The 19,291-nt window shown below is 34.2% G+C and overlaps 1 protein-coding gene across 1 annotated transcript in view; it reads left to right on the forward strand.

The window, feature by feature from the left end:
• Positions 1 to 19,291, forward strand: part of Nbeal1 (neurobeachin like 1) — a 190,717-nt gene that overhangs the window by 34,839 nt on the left and 136,587 nt on the right. Inside the window, 2 exon segments of the mRNA XM_047546399.1 lie at positions 5,705 to 5,787; positions 15,254 to 15,339. Of these exon segments, the coding sequence (XP_047402355.1) occupies positions 5,705 to 5,787; positions 15,254 to 15,339 (169 nt within the window).

Consider the following 19,291-nt stretch of genomic DNA (forward strand, 5'->3'; position numbering starts at 1 on the left):
ATTTGTATGTGGTGCTGAGGATTGAACCCATTGCCTACACATTCAAGGCAAGTGCTCTACCACTGAGCTATAGCCCCAGCCCTCAAAATACCTTTTAGCAATATTTTTTCTATTACTTTTTCTTTCCATGGTGCTAGGGATTGAACTCAGGGCCTCCTACATGGTAGGCAAGTGTTCTACTGGTAAGCTACAGCAACTACTCCTATCCACTTATTTTTATGTGTGAGCATGTGTCGGTCAAGGTCCAGTTAAGGCAACCAAAAACCACACTAGATATTTAAAAAAATGTAATACAAGGAAATTATTAAACAGACATTAGCTGAAAAAGCAAAGGTGGGACATACAGATAGTATGGAGATAGTGACTTCGTGAAAGTTATCTTCCGTAGGCTTTGGGAACAAAGGGTAGAAATTGGAGGTATCAGAATCAAGATGTTTGGAGAACAGGCCCTCTAACCCTCTAGAAACTCCGAAGAAGGAGACTTGCTCAGCTGGTTCTGGTATTGGTGACTAGCTGGGAACAGGCTTGTTCTGGGACTGCCAAAAGTGAGTTGAAGATAGGAACCAGTTGCCATTTCTTCAATTAGGAACTGTTGCTGGGGCAATGTTAATGGTAAGTATAGCAAAGAATAATAGGAAGAAGTGCATCCTTCATTTTTTCTTCTGGCTTCCATCTCATACCCACTGTTCGGGATCCCAGTAGGAAGGCAGCTAGAAAAACAATTTGCATTGTCTGCTCCAGCATCAGAAAGCAGAGATGTAGGACTGTGTGTTTGTAACATAGTGAAAATAGCTCAATTATCAATCCAGAACTCAAAAGAGTTTTAAGCTCACATGTCATTCTCCTCTGTGGGCATAGTATAGGAATAATTGTATAATCACCCTCAGACCTCTTTTCAAGTTTTCTCAGATCTGCTCAAGATTTTTCCATTTTCACTGTCAGTTTAACATGAGCCCATTTATAAATAAATTCCACTTCCTGCAACATGATCACAATTTTGTTAAATTCAGATTTTCACTACTAAGTGGTTTTTACAGGCATTGTATACCCCATTTTTGAATAGATGAAGAGTTGATTGATAACCAAGAGAACATCCGTATAGACTTTGTGGCAATATACTTTGTATGTTAATATAGTAATGAGATATTTTGTTTTTTTTTAAATGGGGTCTTGCTGTGTTGCCCATGCTGGCCTCAAACTCAAGATCCTCCCATCTCATCCTCCTAAATAACTGGGATTACAGCCATGATAATAATTTATTGAAATAAGAATACAGCCTAATGAGGGAATTGAGGAAATGTTTAAAGGATATAAATTTTCATTTACATAGAATGAATAAGTTTAAGAGATAAGTTGTACACCATGGTGACTATAATTAATAACAGTGTATTTTACAGGCTGCAGTTGTAGCTCAGTGGTAGAGCGCTTGCCTACCATGTGTGAGGCATTGGGCTCTATCCTCAGAATTAAATAAAAATAAAAAATTTAAAAATACAAAAAAAACCAAAAAAACAAAAAAAACCCCTCACCCAATGTATTTTATACTTAAAAATGGCCAAGAGAATAGTATGTGAGACCAGGCATGGTGGTGCATGCCTATAAACCCAGTGACTCAGGAGACTGAGGCAAGAGAATTGCAAGTTGAAGGCCAGTCTTAACAATTTTGTAAGCAATTTGAGTGAGGCCCTGTCTCAAAATTAAAAAAAGGACTGGGGATGTAACTTAGTGGACAAGTGCCCCTAGGTTCAATCCCCATTACCAAATGAAAAAAGAGAATAGTATATGAGATATTGCATATGTTAATTAGCTTGATTTAGCCATTCTGTAGTGTATACATATTTCAGAATATCACGTTTTATACCTTAAATAAATATATAGTTTTTGTCATTGTTTAAAAAAAGATATCCTTTAGTTAATGCAAGAAAAGAAATAATAGGAACATGTGCTTCAATTATTAAAATACAAGAATCCCCTCTGAATGTTTTTACATTTACTATACACCTTGAGAGAATTTGCCTGTATGAGTTTGGTTCTTCAGAAAAACAGAACCAGTAGGATGTGTAGTGGGAGTGGGGTGGGTGGGGGGTAGGAATTGAATTTTTATAAGGAATTGGCTCATGTAATTATGAAAGCTGTTAAGTCCAACTCTTCAGTGTTTCGGCAGGTGTGAGGCCTGTTTTAGTCAACTTTGTTGCTGCTGTATCTAAAAGACTGACAAGAACAATGTTGGAGAGGGAAAGTTTATTTGGGTGTTCCTGTTTCAGTCTTAATCCATAGACCACAGGCTCTGTTCCCTTGGGCCCAGGGTGAGGCAGAACATCATGGCGTAAGTGTCTGGTGGAATGCACCAACTCACATGAGGATCAGGTAGCAGATAGAGAGAAATTCCATTCACCAGATACAAAATATGTACCCCAAAGGCACACCACCAGTGACCCACTTCCTCCAGCCATATGCTACCTGCCTTCGTTACCACTCAGTTAATCCCACTAGGGGATTAATTCACTGTTTGGGTTAAGGGTCTGTAACCCAATCATTTCTTCTTTAAACCTTCTTGGATTATCTCACACATGAGCTTTTGAGGGGCACCTCACATCCAAACCATAACAAGACCCAAGACAGCCAGTGGTGGTTGGGTGGCAGGTGGACATGCAAAAGATTCAAAGATGCAGATTAAGTGCCATGGTAGACTTAGTGTGTTAGAGAATCCCTCTTGCTCAGGGAAGCCAGTTCTCTTTTCTATTCAGATTCAACTGATTAGATGAGGCCTGCTCACATTATGGAAAACAATCAGAACTCACAAATTCACCAGTTATTCTTATCCAAAGACACCTTGTAAATAAAATTAGCCATCACATAATCCTTAGATTTCTTCACTGTTTATTAATGGGAAGGTACTAATAACCTTCTGAACACTTCCTTTTCTCTTGAATTATATGCCTTTTCCTAGAAAGTCTTTGAATTTCTTTTGTAAAAAGATTTTGTGTCACTTAGAACATACTAGATTATGGTACATTAATAAAGAAGGAGCATAGGATAATGAAAGTTTATTTCTTGTTCATGCTATCTGTCTAGTATTGTGTGTATTCGGGTAGCTTGTCCTCCTCACTCAAGGTCTCAAGCTGACAGAACAGCCAGCTTGTTAGGCTTTGCTATTTATTGCATAGGAGAGAGAAGAAAGTACTATAACTTCTCACATTGGTGATTGAATGCTCTTTTTTGGTCATGCCATGTGACACATAACATTTCATTCTGAGCTCATGGGTCAGAACTAATGACATGTCCCTGTCTACCATAAAGGGGCCAAGAAGTTCATTTTACCTCATATATCCTAAAACATCTTATAATACTGGTCCTCTCAGTGAAGAGTTTTTGTTTTGCTTTGCTTTTGTCTTTGTGTTTTTGTTTTTGTAGGAGCTTGGACATATTTCCAAATAAAAAGTTAAAAAGATAAATGATTGTGTTCTATCCTTGATAAGAGAGCAAAAAAGAAGCATTACCTACCTCACTGGGGGACATAAACTTATAGAACTGAGATGCAAGCAAATGTTTTGCAGGCCTCTCAGAAACCAGTTGATATATGTATTAATCTGCCAAGTGCTAGGTGCTTGGCCCAAATATTAAATAATAATGGGGCCATCTAGTAAGCTATGTTTTAAAAATGGTACAAGATTAAAGTTCATTTTTAGTTCTGTTAACCAATTGAAAACATTAAGTACAAACAACAGTCTTTAATGTTTGTATTCTAATATAATAGTTCTCACCTTTTCCTTTATGTTAGCTTATTAAATTTTTTATGACAAATATGGAAGTTATTTATATAACATAATAAAACATATCTTCTTATATTACATCTAATACAGGGATTTTAGAATGCATCTTTGATCACAAATTACAAAAGTACATTTTCATTATGTTTAATCAGGTGAGAATACTTACTGTTTGTAGCACAGATTGTTTGGATAGGATATAACCTAGATAGTCTAATAGTTAATACCATAATTTATAATAAATACACAAAATGGAAATAATCTTGTGGACAGACCTAACTGAAAGCTAAATTGAATTTCATCTTTTTAAGTTAATTTTCTGCTACACAACTAAAATTCTTATTTGAAACTCCAGTAAATTTTATACTTTCAGAAAGACAAAGTTTTTGATAAAGATCTTAAAAAGGAGAGCTAATAATGTTCTAAGATTTTATGTTTGAAATTAAATATAGGAGGTATGGTCATTTTTATGCCTACTGCACACTGGAAATAGGCTTAGATTTGGAAAGTAGTGCAGTAGAAAATAATGTCTGAGGTGATTTCTAGTGAATCTAGACATTAGGTCTGAATCTTAGAACTCCATTCTGCTGTCAGTGAATTCTGCTGTGCCAATTCTATTTGTTTTTTTCTGTGGTCAGTTAACTTTTTTTCCTTGTTTTGAATTATAAGGAAAGTAATTTCAATACCTTAATTATGGTCATTAAGAAGGCATCTTAAACCAGTATAGATCTTGTTTAGATGTACAGGATTTCTTAGTAGCTATCCTTCAGGTATTTTCACTTTCATTGACTTTACTTAATAATATTAAGTGTTTTCTCAGGGGAGGGGAAAAATGCCTGTAATTTTAAAAAAATTCACCAGTTCATTATTGAATATATCATAACAATAGTCTTTATTCTCTAATCTCTATACCACCATGCCCATATGATGGATTCATTTTGTGTTGAATTTAAATGAATTTTCTCAGTAAAAGCACCTGTAATTTGTATCGGCCTTTGCAAAGTGTGTAGAAAACATCCATCAAAACTATTGGAATTGTTAACAGCTTTGGTAGCACACACTGTAATCCCAGTTAGTCACAGACTAAGGTCAAGGGATCAGAAGTTCAAGGCCAGCCTGGGCAATCATGAGATCCTGTCTTGATTTAAGAAGGCCTGAGGTTGTAACTTGATGGTAGAGCACTCACTTAGCATGCCAAGAGACTGGATAAAAGCCCTAGTACTGCCAAAATTTTTTTTTAAAAAAGCTAAAAAGCTACTGGAAATGTTACTAAAAACAAAACCAGCTCATACTGGATCCATATCCTTAAAGTGATAAAGAAGCTAATAATCTGGACCCATTGTGTTCAGATAAAATCACATAAAGTGGCAGAGTAACCTGTTTTTTTAGGGATTTCAATTGTATTATAATAGGCCATTAGACTTAACTGTCAATTTAGTAGTATTGTGAACTAATTCTTTTGTAAATTGGAAAATTTAAGGGCTAGCTCCTTTTTCAATTTCTAGTTAGTGGAAACAACCTGGCTACATCATGCTTTTTTTTTTTTTTTTTTATTTGGTACTGAGGATTGAACCCAGGGCCTGACTCATGTTAGGTGGGTACTTTACCCCTGAACTACATTTAGACCCTTTTTATTTTATTTGGAGATAGGGTCTTACTGAGTTGTCCAGGCTCACCTTGAACTTATAGTCCTCTTGTCTCAATCTCTGAGTAGCTGGGAATGTAGGTGTACAGGTGTGTACCTCCATGTCCAGCATGATGCATAATTTAAAAGAAGAAATCCTTTAGCAGTATTTAAATTACTCACTTCCTTTTCAAGATTGTGTCAGTTCTGAAGATGTATACAAATCAAAAGTAAAATGTTAAATTTTTGTAATTGTGTCTTCTCTACTTGCCCGTGTTACAATTTGTTATTAACTTCTTTTTAATGATAGACGAATCCTTAGTTCTGTGGAAAAGAGCAGACAGAAATATAAGCCAGCTTCTCTCACAGTGGAGTTTGTTCCTTTCTTTTATCGTAAGTAGCACTCTTAATTCCTTTTATTTTTACCTTACTATGATTATTCTTTATTCTTATTCTAATTTGAACCTTAATTCAGCTTTATGAATTTATAAGATGAAGGTTGTTTGAGAACCTCACTGGATTAGTTGATTTGTTTGACTGAGATTGTTGTTCTTCGTTTTAGTTACTCTGTTCTTTTGAGAAGAACTGATTTTCTTCTTTCTTGATGAGTTGAATATTTTAATGATTATAGTATATTTTAGAACTTCAGGATATTTATTTATTATTATTTTTTGCATAGTGCTGGGGATCTGACCCAGGGCCTTGTGCATACTAGGCAATTGCTCTACCACTTAGTTACGTCTTTCAACTGCCCCCTCTGCCGTTTTTTTAAAATTTGAGACAGAATCTTACTAATATGCTCAGACTAGTAGTGATTATGCCTTCTCTCAAGAATTTAGAAAAATTCACATAATAGGAAAAAAACACTCTATTCCTAGAGTATATTGCCTCCTCACATTTATCAAAACATAACATTTTGCCATATTTGCTTTAGTTTTCCTTTTTTTTCTTTCTGTGAAATAAGACAGAAATCGTTTTTTTTTTTTTTTTTTTTTTTTTTTTTGCTTATGAGGATGTCTGCAGTGCCACTCTGCATGACCACCAGCAGTAATACTGGCATTGGCTAGGTAATCAAACTCAAGTATTCATAATGAGCCACACCCAGAACTGGCCTCATTTAGAAGAATCAGGACCAGAAAGACAGTATGCCAGTGAAATAGTATAAGGTGTTTCTGTTCAGCAGCAGTCCAAGGGCCATTCTTTGGTCTTTCAAGTGAGATTATGGGGCCAAATTAATGGGTGTGGGAGCCACCCTGGTTTAGAAGCACAGTATCCTGTAACAGCCTTTATATCCTGCATGTATAAGTCGTGCACATATTTTGTTAATTTATCCCAAAGTATTTTATGTATTTTTCCTTTGTAAATGATTTGTTTTTAATGTGTTTTCCAATTTTGTGTTAAAATATATATAGAAATATGGGGGCTGGCACAGCGCTTGCTGTGTGAGGTACTGGGTTCTATCCTTAGCACCGCATAAAAATAAACAAAATAAAGGCATTCTGTTCATCTACAACTTCAAAAAATTAAAAAAGAAATATGGTTTATTTTTGTCTGATGATATTGTACTCTGTCACTTTGCTAAGTAAATTCACCAATAATTTATAGTTATTCTTATGTTATTCCTTAGGGTTGTATATATGTACAATCCTGTTGCCTTTTATTTTTTCCTTTCCAAATTATATGCCTTTTTATACTGGTGAAGTAGTGAGAGAAGATTTTTATGTCTTGTTCCTAACATGTTCAGGGGGAAAAGTCTTGATGTTAGCTATTAAGTATATTAGCTATTAAATATGGTGTTAGCTATTGAATTTTTATTGATGCTCTTTACTAATTAGAGGAAATTTTATTTTGAATAGATGTTGACTTTTGCCACATATTTTTACTGCATTTATTTGAGGTGATTTGTATGTTTTTGAGTGTGTGTTGTCATTTTTTTTCTACTTCAGTCTGTTAATTGGTGAAATAAATAGATTGATTTTTCAGTGTTAAACTAACATTGCATTCTGTACTAAACCACCTTTGGACATGATTAACAATTGTATTATCCTTTTTATGTAATACTTCTTTTGACTTGCTAATATTTTCTTAAAGATTTTTCTATCTATATTCAAGCAACAAGTAGGTTTTTAGGGCTTTTTTCGTTGTTATATCTTGTGTAGTTTTTGTATCAAGATAATTGTCCTAGTCTGCTCTGGCTGCCATACCAAAATACTATAGACTGGGTGGCTTTAAATATCAGAAATTTATTTTCTCACAGTTCTGGAGGCTAGATAGTGGAAGACCAACAGTCCAGCAAGATTTGATTTTTGGTGAGGTCTGTCTTTGTGGCTTACAGATGATCTCCTACTTGATATGTCCTTACATGTTTGAAAGAGAGACTGGCGTCTTTCTTTTCTTACAAGAACAGTTCTCTTGGATCAAGGTTTTACCTTTACAATCTCATTTAATCTTGGTCACATCCTCAAAGGACCAAGACAACTGAGCTTAGAAGTGGGGCTTCAGCATATGAAGCCTGGTGTGTGTGTGAGTGTGTGTGGGGGGAGCACAGTTCAGTTTATATCATTCCGTCTCTGATCCCTCAAATTTGTTTTTATCATATGCAGAATACATTCATTCCACCCAATAGCCTAATATTGTGGCCTTGAAGGGCATCTTTGCACCTAGGCTGCCTCTCAGGGCACCACCCACATGGCTGGCTGTGAGGGCAGCCCTGCCCTTAAGGTACTAGGTGGGGTCCTACTGGTCTACTGAAACCTGAGAAGTTGACTTCAATCTTGAAACAGGAGGAAGAAACACCATTGCCTTCTGGGTCTGTAATGGTCCTTAGTTCTAATATCTCAAAACTCCTTTAACCTCTATCTGTTACCTAGATCTGTTATCTAGATCTGCTACTGGCATAAATATTAGGGAGAAATAATCTAGTTTAAAACTTATAGTAAAATTAATGGATTGGATGGTTATTCAATGTCAGTTAGAGATGACAAGTTCATAACTAGAATTGATGAATATGAGTGAGGGAAGGGTACAGAATGCTAGGGCACATATAATAGATGTTTTTACGTAGTTTGGATAGGTTGATATGTTATATGAGTTGGTGAAACTAAGGAAAATAGGGAGAAGTAAGATGATAAGTGATATAAGAGTTAAGGAGGAAAGTAGATTTATTACTTTTATTTGGAGTTGCACCAATTTTTTGGTTCCTAAGACCAACGGATTACTTCTATCCTATAAAAGTTAAGAAAGCCACGGGTTTAGGCGTGGAGGCATGAGTTAGCAGTTCTTGCATTCTTTCTTGGTAAATAAGAGGATACTATCTTCTATTGTTAGATTCACAATCTAATGTTTTGTTTAAACTATATTTACAATAAAGTTGGCCTAAGATGATTTTAGGGTTGATAGATAGTAGGATCAGAGGGAGAATGTGCAAGAGTATAAGAGTATTTTCTCGCGTATGAGTTGGATTGATGCTAACTATATGATAAGTGAATTTGCCGCGTTGCGTGGTAATAAATATATAAAGTGAATATAGAGCTGTAATTAATATATTTAGTCCTATTAAAATGATTGTAATATTTGATCATGAAAAAGATGACACGACAATAAATAGTTCTCCGATTAAGTTGATAGAAGGGGGAAGAGCCAGGTTTGTTAGGCTAGCTAAAATTCATCAAGTTGCTATAAGAGGAAGGATAGACTGTAAGCCTCGAGCTAGAATCATGGTTCGGCTATGGATTCGTTCATAATTAGTGTTAGCAAGGCAGAATAGTATTGATGATGGAAGCCCATGGGCTACTATTAGTGCTGTTGCTCCTATGAAGCTTCATGGGGTTTGAATTATAATAGCTACAATTACTAGTGCTATGTGACTGACAGATGAGTAGGCAATTAGGGATTTTAAGTCTGTCTGTCATAGACAAATAGAGCATTTGTTATAGTAGCACTTATTCTTGGTAGCAAAATTTGTCTTAGTGTACTCAGGGTGGTATAACAAAATGCTATAGTTGGATATCTTAAGCAATAATTCTGGCCATATTAAAAGACTTGAGCAGTGTTTTCTTTTCCCCTCTTTTCTGTGAGAGTTGGTTTGAAATTGTTATTATGGTTTCCTTAATATTGTTTGACAAAGCCATTTCAGCCTAGAACTTACTTTGTGAGGTTTTAAATTACAGAGTGAAGTTTTATACTAAACAGGATTATTCAGATTTATTCTGTTCGGTTTTGAAATTCATGTGTTTCACATTTGTGTTTTTCATCCATGATGTTGAATGACTTAGTATAAAGTTGTAATACTTTTTTATGATCTTTTCAAAGTCTAGGAAATCTAGGTTGATACCCCCTCTTTTATTCCTGATGTAGGAAATTTACATTTTCTCTCTTCTTTTTTCTAGATCAGTCTAAAGATAGAGATTTTAAAGTTATAGTCATCTTTTTACTGAACCATGTTTTCATTTCATCATATTCTTTGTTGATTTATTTTTCAGTAATTAGCCCTACTTCTATTATTACCTCCCTTTTACTTAAAGTTTAATTTGCTCTTCTTTTTCTAGCTTCAGTAGAAGTTTTGATTTTTAATTAAACCTTTTTTTAGCACTTCTTTTTGAGTATATACATTTTAAGGTGTAGATTGTTTTATGAAGCATTGCTCTAGCTATGCCTCACAGAATTTGCTGTGCTTAGTTTAATTTTTATTTAAAATACTTGTCAATCTCTCTCTCTTTTTTTTTTAACACAATGGTTATTAAGAAATTGTTGGCATCATTAGCAATTAGCGAAATGCAAATCAAAACTAAACTGAGATTTATATTACATCAGTTAGAATGGCAGTCATCAAAAATACAAATAGCCAGGCATAGTAGCACACCCTTGTAATTCCAACAACTCAGAAGACTGAAGCAGGAGGATCACAAGTTCAAGGTCAGCTTCAGCAACTTAGTGAGACCCTGTCTCAAAACAAAAAATAAAAAGGACTGGGAATGTGGCTCAGTGGTTACATACCCCTGGGTTCAATCCCCAGTACCATAACAACAACAACAACAACAACTACAGCAATAATAAATTCTAGAGGATATGAAGGAAAAGAAACACATTTACACTGTTGGTGGGACTGTAAAATAGTACAACAACTGTGGAAATCAGTATGGAGGTCCCTCAAAACCCTAGGCATGGGACCACCATAAGCCCCAGCGATACCACTCCTTGGTATTTATTTTGAAGAATTAAAAGTCATCATACTACAGTGATAAATGCTTACCCATGTTTGTAGCAGAACAATTCACAACAGCTAAGCCTACATGTTCATCAGCAGATGGATGAATAAAGAAAATGTAGTATATATACACAAGAGTTTCAGTCATAAAGAAATGAAATTATGTCATTTGTGGGAAAATGAATGGAACTAGAGATGATTAAGATGATTACATTAAGCAAAATAAGTCAAACTCAGAAGAACAAGGGTGGTATGTTTTCTCATATGTGGAAGCTAGAGAAGAAAAAGGAAAAAAAAGATGGGGATAGATCTCATGATAGTCAAAGGGGATCAAGAGGTGGGAGGTGGGAGGGAGGGGAAATGCTGGGGACCTATAGTGGTCAAATTATATGTTATATCTTGTGCATATACGAATATGTACGAACAAATCCCATCATTATTTACAACCGTAATGCACCAAAATAAAATGTGGGGGAAAAAAAAAAAAAAAGAAATGTGTTGTTGGGGGAGTTGGAGAGATGTTGATCAGGGGATTCAAAATTTCAGTTAGACTGGAAGAAAGATTCAAGAGCTCTATTATACATCATATTGACTATAGTTAATAACAATGTGTATACTTGAATATTGATAGGAGAGTAGCAATTTTAAGTGTTCTCATGACACAAAATAAGGTTATGCCTCTGTAAATTAGCTTGATTAGCCATTCTGCAACATATTTCAGAACATTTTGTATACCATAACTGTATATAATTTGTTGAACAATTTAATTTTAGAGAGAGAAAGGAATGTGTTGTTGGCAAAAGTTTGGGGATTCTTCAGGTTCTTTTTTTCTTTATTTTTTGAAGTACTGGGGATTGAACCAGGAGCAGTCTACCACTGAGCCACAACCTCAACCCTTTTTTTATTTTTAATTTTGAGACAAGGTCTTACTAAGTTGCCCAGGCTAGCCTCAAACTTGTGATCCTCCTGCCTCAGCCTCTTCAGTCACTGGGATTACAGGTGTGGCTCAGATCCTTTTTTCATTTATGGTGAAAAACAGTCATGTGCCACTTAATGACAGGCTCATTCTATGAAATGCATCATTAGATGATTTTATCATTTTGCAAACATCATAGAGTATACTTAAACAAAAATGCAGTCAATAGACCTGGTAAACACAAGATATGAGTCTGCTTGCTATCTGTGAAACATGGCATTCTGTTTTACAATAAACTTTTATAAGTATAAATATATTATAAAGATTAAAAGTATAGTTTAATAAATGCATGGGCCAGTAATATGGTCGTTTATTATCAAGTATTATGTACTGTACATAATTGTGTGTGCAGTACTTTTATACAACTGGCACTACTATAAGTTTGTTGACATTAGCATCTCCACAGACATTTGAATAATGTATAAGACAGCTATAATTTGATGAAGTGATAGGAATTTTCCAGTTTTATTATAATCTTATGGGATTACCATTTTATTCTCAGTGTGTTATTGATCAAAATGGTATTACGTGGTTCATAACTGTTTAGAATTGGCTAGTTGGACACAGGTAATTTCAATTTTGTTGACAACATCTGAAACATTATAGTCAGGTGTCAGTAGAACATATGCCTTTTTCTTTCCATCAGGCCTGCTGAAGATGTTGACCTTGGCCATTTCAATGTTGTAGAACATTTTCACTGTTTGGTGCTTGTTGACATAGATATTCACAAGGAACACAAGTGTATTATTGTCTCCTTTTTCATGACTGATGCAGTAGTTAGGAGGATGTTGATGAAGGCATAGAGATCAAGATTGTTTCTTCTAGGTGCCTTCTTCTAAAGATAATTGGGCTGTCTTTGGGCTTCATTGTCTTTGGATACCAAAAGTGGGTGACATGGATATTCTTTTTTGGTTACTGTAGACCTTTTAGTATTGTCCTTCAAAACCTTTGTTTGGCTCGGGCTTTAGAAGGAATTGGGATTTTCTTTACTTGGTGCTATCTTCATGAAAAGGATCTCCAGATATCTTTATTTCATTACTTTATAATTCCTTTATGGTAAGAGAACACATTAAGCCTTCTTTTCATGGCCTGCTTTTTTTTTTTTTTTTATAATGAAATGTTCCTGTCTAACGATGGTAATACTCCTTGCATGTGTTATTAGATATTAATATAGCCACCCCAGCGGTGTTATGATTACAGATTGCATGGTATATCTTTTTTGCATTCTTTACTTCTGTTATCTTTCTTGCATGTCCATTATGGCTGAATGGAACTCTGTCATATTCCAGTTCTATATGAAATCAGAAAAATTATTCAGCCTACAACTTCTCTCTAGTTGTTTGCCTGTCTGGTGGAATTTCACACTATCATGAGAGGATTAATGCTTGGATACAAAACAAGTCCTATGCATATTTTTCGGTTTCTTTGTGTACCTTCCTCCATTTAAGTACTCTGCTTCAAAGTTCTAGTGTGTAGACCTACCAATCATTGATATCTGTCTCCTCAACTCAGAAAATAGTGATGTTCTTTTTGGTTGCCCCTTTCTGTGTTATACCCCAGAAAGTGTCTTTGAACAGAAATCTAAGGTAATTCTTGGAATTATTTTGTTTTCCTTCTTTTGTGTATCACAGTTCTCTGACTTTCTGGAACCTATTTTGCTAGTCGTTTGTTTTCTCATTTTTAAATTTTTTTGTTTAAGCAGGAAGGCGTGTGTAGTGCCAAGTATTCTCATGTAGCTGGAATGACTTAATTTTTTCTTTTTTTGGGACCAGGGATTGAACTATTCAGGGGCACTCAACCACTGAGCCACATCGTCAACCCTACTTTGTATTTTATTTAGAGACAGGGTCTCACTGAGTTGCTTACAGCCTTGCCATCACTGAGGGTGGGTTTGAACTCACAATCTTCCTGCCTCAGCCTCCCCAGCCCCTGGGATTATAGGTGTGGGCCATCATGCCTCACATTAATTTTTAAGTTATAAATTTCTATAATACGTTTTACCTCAGAACTTTCTTTTTGATAGTGTTATGTATAAAATTGAAAATAATTCTTTCATTATGGTCATTTCTAAGTGTGCAATGATGTATGCAGAACAATATTCCTTACAAAATTATCAAAAGAAAGGGGAAAGAGTAACAGTTTATCAGTAAAGAACTAGTTAAATAAATGTACATCATTTTAGCATTATATGTTTTATGATCATAAAAATGAGTAAAGGTAGATTTATCTATTAAGATGTAATAATACTCATTTATGTTAAAAAACATGAAACATGCTGCAGTCCTCCATACCTGTGAATTCTTCATCTTCAGATTGAACTGTGGTTTGAAAATAATCAGGAAAAAAATTTCATCTGTACTAGACATGTACAGATTTTTTTTCCTTCTCTCATTCCCTAAAGAATACGACATTATGGACTGGGGTTATAGCTCAGTGGTAGAGTGCTTGCCTTACAAGTGTGAGGCACCGGGTTTGATCCTCAGTACCACATACAAATAAATAAATAAATAAATAAAATAAAGGTATTGTGTCCATCTACAACTCAAAAAAATTTTTAAAAGCATACAATATTAAGAACTATTTATATGGCATTTATGTTGCATTAAGTATTTTAAATAATCTAGAGATGATTTAAAGTATACAGGAGGGTATGCATAGGTTATATGTAATTACTGTACTGTTCTGTATACAAGACTTGAACATCTTTGGATTTTGGTATTCTGGAATGAGTTGTTCAAAGATACTGAGGGAACATGTATCCCATTTGTTTACAATTAAAAAAAAAAAGATACTGAGGGAAGACTATATAGACAGTTCATTTGTTCATTCTTCTTTTTTCCTTCCTTTCTTTTTCTTCCTTTCTTTATTGAACTCAGGGTGGTTTACCATTGAGCTATATCCCTAGCCCATTTTATTTTTTATTTTGAGACAGAGTCTCACTGTGTTGTTGAGGCTGTGCTTAAATTTGAAATCCTCCTTCCTCAGCCTTCCAACTAGCTAGGTTTAGAGGTGTGCACCACCACACCCAGTCCTCCTTTTTTTAAAGGTAGATCCAGGAAGAGGTCAGAAGGAGACTTATTTTTCCTTGTCAAATTTTTTCAGCTGTTTTAGTTTTATTTTTTTTTTGTCACAAGTATTTGTGATATTTTGAAATTAATGAAATAGTATATGATGTTAAAAGAAAAGTCACTATTGGTACTAGATTTTTGGATAGTAGCCCTGGAGTGCACCCAGGAAATGTTTTATTCAACTCTTTGATTTTATAAATGACTAATTAAAGTCACTTAGACAAATAAGAGAAAGGAGTAGTAGTAAAAAATAAGTCGTTTTTTATGTCAGGTTTGGGCTAATTTCTAACTCTGTTACTTAGTAGCCATGTTACTTCAGGCAAAATATTAACTTCTCACCTTCATTTTGCTCATTTCTAAAGGGGGCAAGATATCTTTATATGGAATATTGTGGGAATTTAAATGAGATATCATAAATAAAATAACTAAAATTATATCTGAACAATGATTTCTTTTCTCCTTTCCTATGACAAAATGCTTATCAACCTTACCATTTGACACTATTTAGAGTTTTCACAAATAGCTCTTCATGTTTTAATTTTACATTCCTGAGATGAATCATGTTGTGAAAGAGAAATCTTACTTACTTGTTTATTTGTGTATTCACAGAATGTTTTCAGGAAAGTGAACATCTCAAGGAAAGTCTTAAGTGTTGCTTATTGCATCTTTTTGGAGCCATTGTAGCTGGTGGGCAGGTGAGGACAGTATTGAAAATTAATATATAAATAATAGTTAACAATGCAGAAAGCTTTCCATGGATTATTTAATATAGTCTTTGTCTTTTTATAACTTCATGAATCATACAGATATTTTTGAGTTTATATCTTGTTTAAAGCTAAACTTATTTCTTTTATTTATTATCTTCCAAAAAAACTAAATAATAATATTAGCACTAACAATAAAATTACTGGGTACATAAACAGATTTAACAGTTTTTTGTATTGTAAGTTCATATTTGACTTTCAGTGACTTGTTTTTACTGTAGAGTATAGAGGAAGTTAGTCCTATTAGTCAACTTGATGAAATCAAATTCTAGCAGTTTGGTTTCCAAAGAAAGAATTTAGTCACTCTACCTATAATTACTAAATGCATATATACACTTTTTAGTCATGTTTCAACAAACTGAACTTGTTTTTTATTACTTACAAAAAAGAAAGTCTAAGTAGAGCATCTTAAAAGTTATCTCTGCTAAATTTTGAGCATAACTACTAATTGTAATTCAGAAAAACTTTCTTTATGTTTTCTTAAATCATATAATTTAGATCAGAGGTTTTTAACTCTTTGTTCTTTTTGGACCACATCCCCATTTGGCAGTTTTTTGTTTTTGTTTTTTTTTTTTTTTTGCGGTACTGGGGATCGAACTCAGGGCCTTGTGCTTACAAGGCAAGCACTCTACCAGCTGAGCTGTCTCCCCAGCCCCTCCATTTGGCAGTTTGACAAGGCCCCTTGTCAGAATTTTTAAATGTCCAAAGAAAAATACATAAGGTCACAAAGGAAACTAGTTATAATGAAATAACAATTACTGAAATGTTAATGAAACAAATATGTGTCTTAATAATGTGTACGGGGGCTGGGGAGATAGCTCAGTCGGTAGAGTGCTTGCCTTGTAAGCACAAGGCCCTGGGTTTGATCCCCAGCACCCAAAAAAAAAAAAATGTGTGCTGTTTATAACACATGATATAAAAAGATTTAACTGTGAGCTAGACATGGCTGCTCACACCTATAGTCCCAGCTACCTGAGTGGTTAGGCATGAGGATCCTTTGAACCCAGTAGTTAGAGGCCAACCTGGGCAACATGGCAAGATTCTATCTCAATCAGTCAATCAATAGCAATAAATCTAATAACATAATTTCAAAGAATAGATGAGTATAGTGGTGTTTTGAGATACTGCAATGATTATATGAAAAAAAACTTTCTATCAGTGACAAAATCACAAGTAGTATTACACAACTGTGCTTTGTAGCTTAGGTTTAAATTTGCAGAAAATTTAAATTTCAGTTAGAGATTAGTGGAAATACAGATATAATTATTTGTATCCAAGTTAATAAGTCCCTTGAATTCTCTTTTTTCTCAAGTTGAAAATGTTCCTGTTTTTAATCACTAGCTTTTTTTTTCACACAAAATTTTTTTATTACATTACTGTACTATATCTTTATAATATAATATAATATTTAAATTATAATTTTATTAAAAAACTTACCAACCTATGTTTTTAAAACTTAAATTTTGTTTAAAGATTTATCAGTAATCCTGTAGGCATATTACCTTATCGTCTTGGGCATTAGGAAGAAATTCTTGTCTATGTTCAGGAAGCCATCATGGAGGTTAGTATTTAGATATTTATTTGTTAAGAGCCTCATTAACCCATTATCTTATAGTAGTAGGAACTTTTCATCTTATAGCAATTTATTTACTATTTATTATTTTATTTGGAGATTTGAGAGAATGTAATTATCATTTTTCAATTAAACTGCATAAACAGGTGATTTTGTATATTTAGGTAATCCCTTTTTAATTAATGTGCTAAATTTAAATATATTTTCTTGAACATTGATCTTGTATATACTATCCTGAGGTTAAGAGTATCTATTGACACTATCTCAGTTCCCCTTTTTTCTTTATCTTTGGCTTGTTTTTGTTTTCTTTCTATATTATCATTTTTCATCAAATGTCCTTGTACTCAGTGAACAATTTTTTTAAACATTTTCCCCTCCTGTGACTTATAGAACACTGCTGAAACTTGTGTTTTTTAACCTCTCTCCCTTTTGGTACCCAGCCAAAATCCCTACCTAGTATTCCTGGTGGGCTGTGTGGCTTCCTCCTCACCTGCTGGAAGAAGTCTCCTTGTAATGTATTTTCCAGTTCAAGTTTGCTTAGTCATCTTTCTGTATTAGCTGATATCCTTCCTTTGGGTCAGTATCTCTCCATTTTCATCATTTCTTCACTATTATGAATAAGTATTCATAAAAAAAGTGGAAATGGTATTGTTATTGACTAATGCAGAATGAACTTGAATCCCATTCTGTTTTTGAACACACGGAGATGTGTTCTTGTTAGTGTCCAGGGATAATCAGTCCCTGAGACTTAAGTAGTAAAAAGTTAACATGAAAATCAAGTAGATATTAAAAGCCCCATTTATTTTTTCGTACTGAAAATTCTGAAAATCCTGTGATGAGGGGATAGCTATAGTTAGATTTATATCAAAGTCAGAAGGTTGCTTGTTGCTTGCTGAATGAATCCAAACAAGGGGATTTAGATGAGTTGAAAACCTGAAGGTATAAGAATGATCTTATCACAAGGAACTGAAAAATTAAAGACTGGTCTCTTTTCCCAAGGCATTGTGCCTGGATTTTCCATCGGCATATTTGAGATCTGTGAAAACACACACACACACACACACACACACACACACACACCACAAAACCCGTTCTGTTTTGTGTTATGTTAAAAGAGTGGTTTTGGGAATATCCTAGGTTTGAGTCCCATGTCCATCTCAAACTGGTTGCTTAACCTAGATAAACTATTTACATGTGTTTTAGTTTATTTGTAATATGTAAACAATAACAGGATAGTTGTAAAGACTAAATGACAGGTAAGTATGGTACTTAAATTTCCTGCTCTTGTAAAAACTAAGTAAAGCAGTCTTATCAGCTAGGTTAGCAGCAGCTAATAATAAAATTATAACAGGTTAATTTATTTACTTTTCTCTTTCAATTAAAAAAATAATAGTAGAATGAAATGGACAGTAATACCCTATGTATATTTATGATTACATGAATGGTGTGAATCTACATTGTGTACAACCACAGAAATGAAAAGTTGTACCCCATTTATGTACAGTGAATCAAAATTCAGTCCGTAAAAATAAAAAAAAAATTTAATAAAAAAAATAGTTGTGGAATTGAGGGGGTGTAGCCCATTAGTAGGGAATGCCCTTAGCGTGCATAAGGCCTTGGGTTCAATCCCCAGCAGGATCTTCAGGGACTTAATTCCTTCTAAATGTCAGCCTGTTATCCTTACTATTGTCTCTCAGGCCATAACTCCTGGAGTTATGGTTATCATGGTGTTTGGGGCACAAAGGTGAAGGAAGTAATGGCAATGGCATGTGCCAGTTCTCTTACAGAGATACTGGAAAGTTGACATTCACTGTCTTTTTAAAAAAAAATTATTATTATTTGTCAAATTCAGTGGTATGACTATAAGGAGGTAAATACTTCCAGATGAAAAAAATGATAAAACTGCTATATGTTGATAATAACAAGTTTTAATGACCCAAGGGCTATTATTTGCACATGATTTTGCCTAACTGTGTTCTGTTTCATAATATTTGAATTTAACAATTTTGGGCAACATATACTGCTTGTTTCTAGGTTTTGTGGGTCACCTTGATATAGCTACAGTTACTTAGTGTATTTCAGATATACGTTTGTAGCATTAGAGCCAAGCCAATAATTGTGTATCTCTAAGTCCATTGGTATGGATTTGCTATGATCAACAGACAAAATCTAAGAGAGGCTTAACTGAATTGATTTTGTTTTTAAATTCTTAGATAAAAAATCCAGATGTGAGCAATTCTGGGCTGGTACAGTAACTCAATGAAATGATCAAGCCCTAGGGTCCTTTGATATTCCTGTTCTGTTCTCTGT

Source organism: Sciurus carolinensis, chromosome 3 (genome assembly GCF_902686445.1).
Source record: "Sciurus carolinensis chromosome 3, mSciCar1.2, whole genome shotgun sequence".
Taxonomy (NCBI): Eukaryota; Metazoa; Chordata; class Mammalia; order Rodentia; family Sciuridae; genus Sciurus; species Sciurus carolinensis.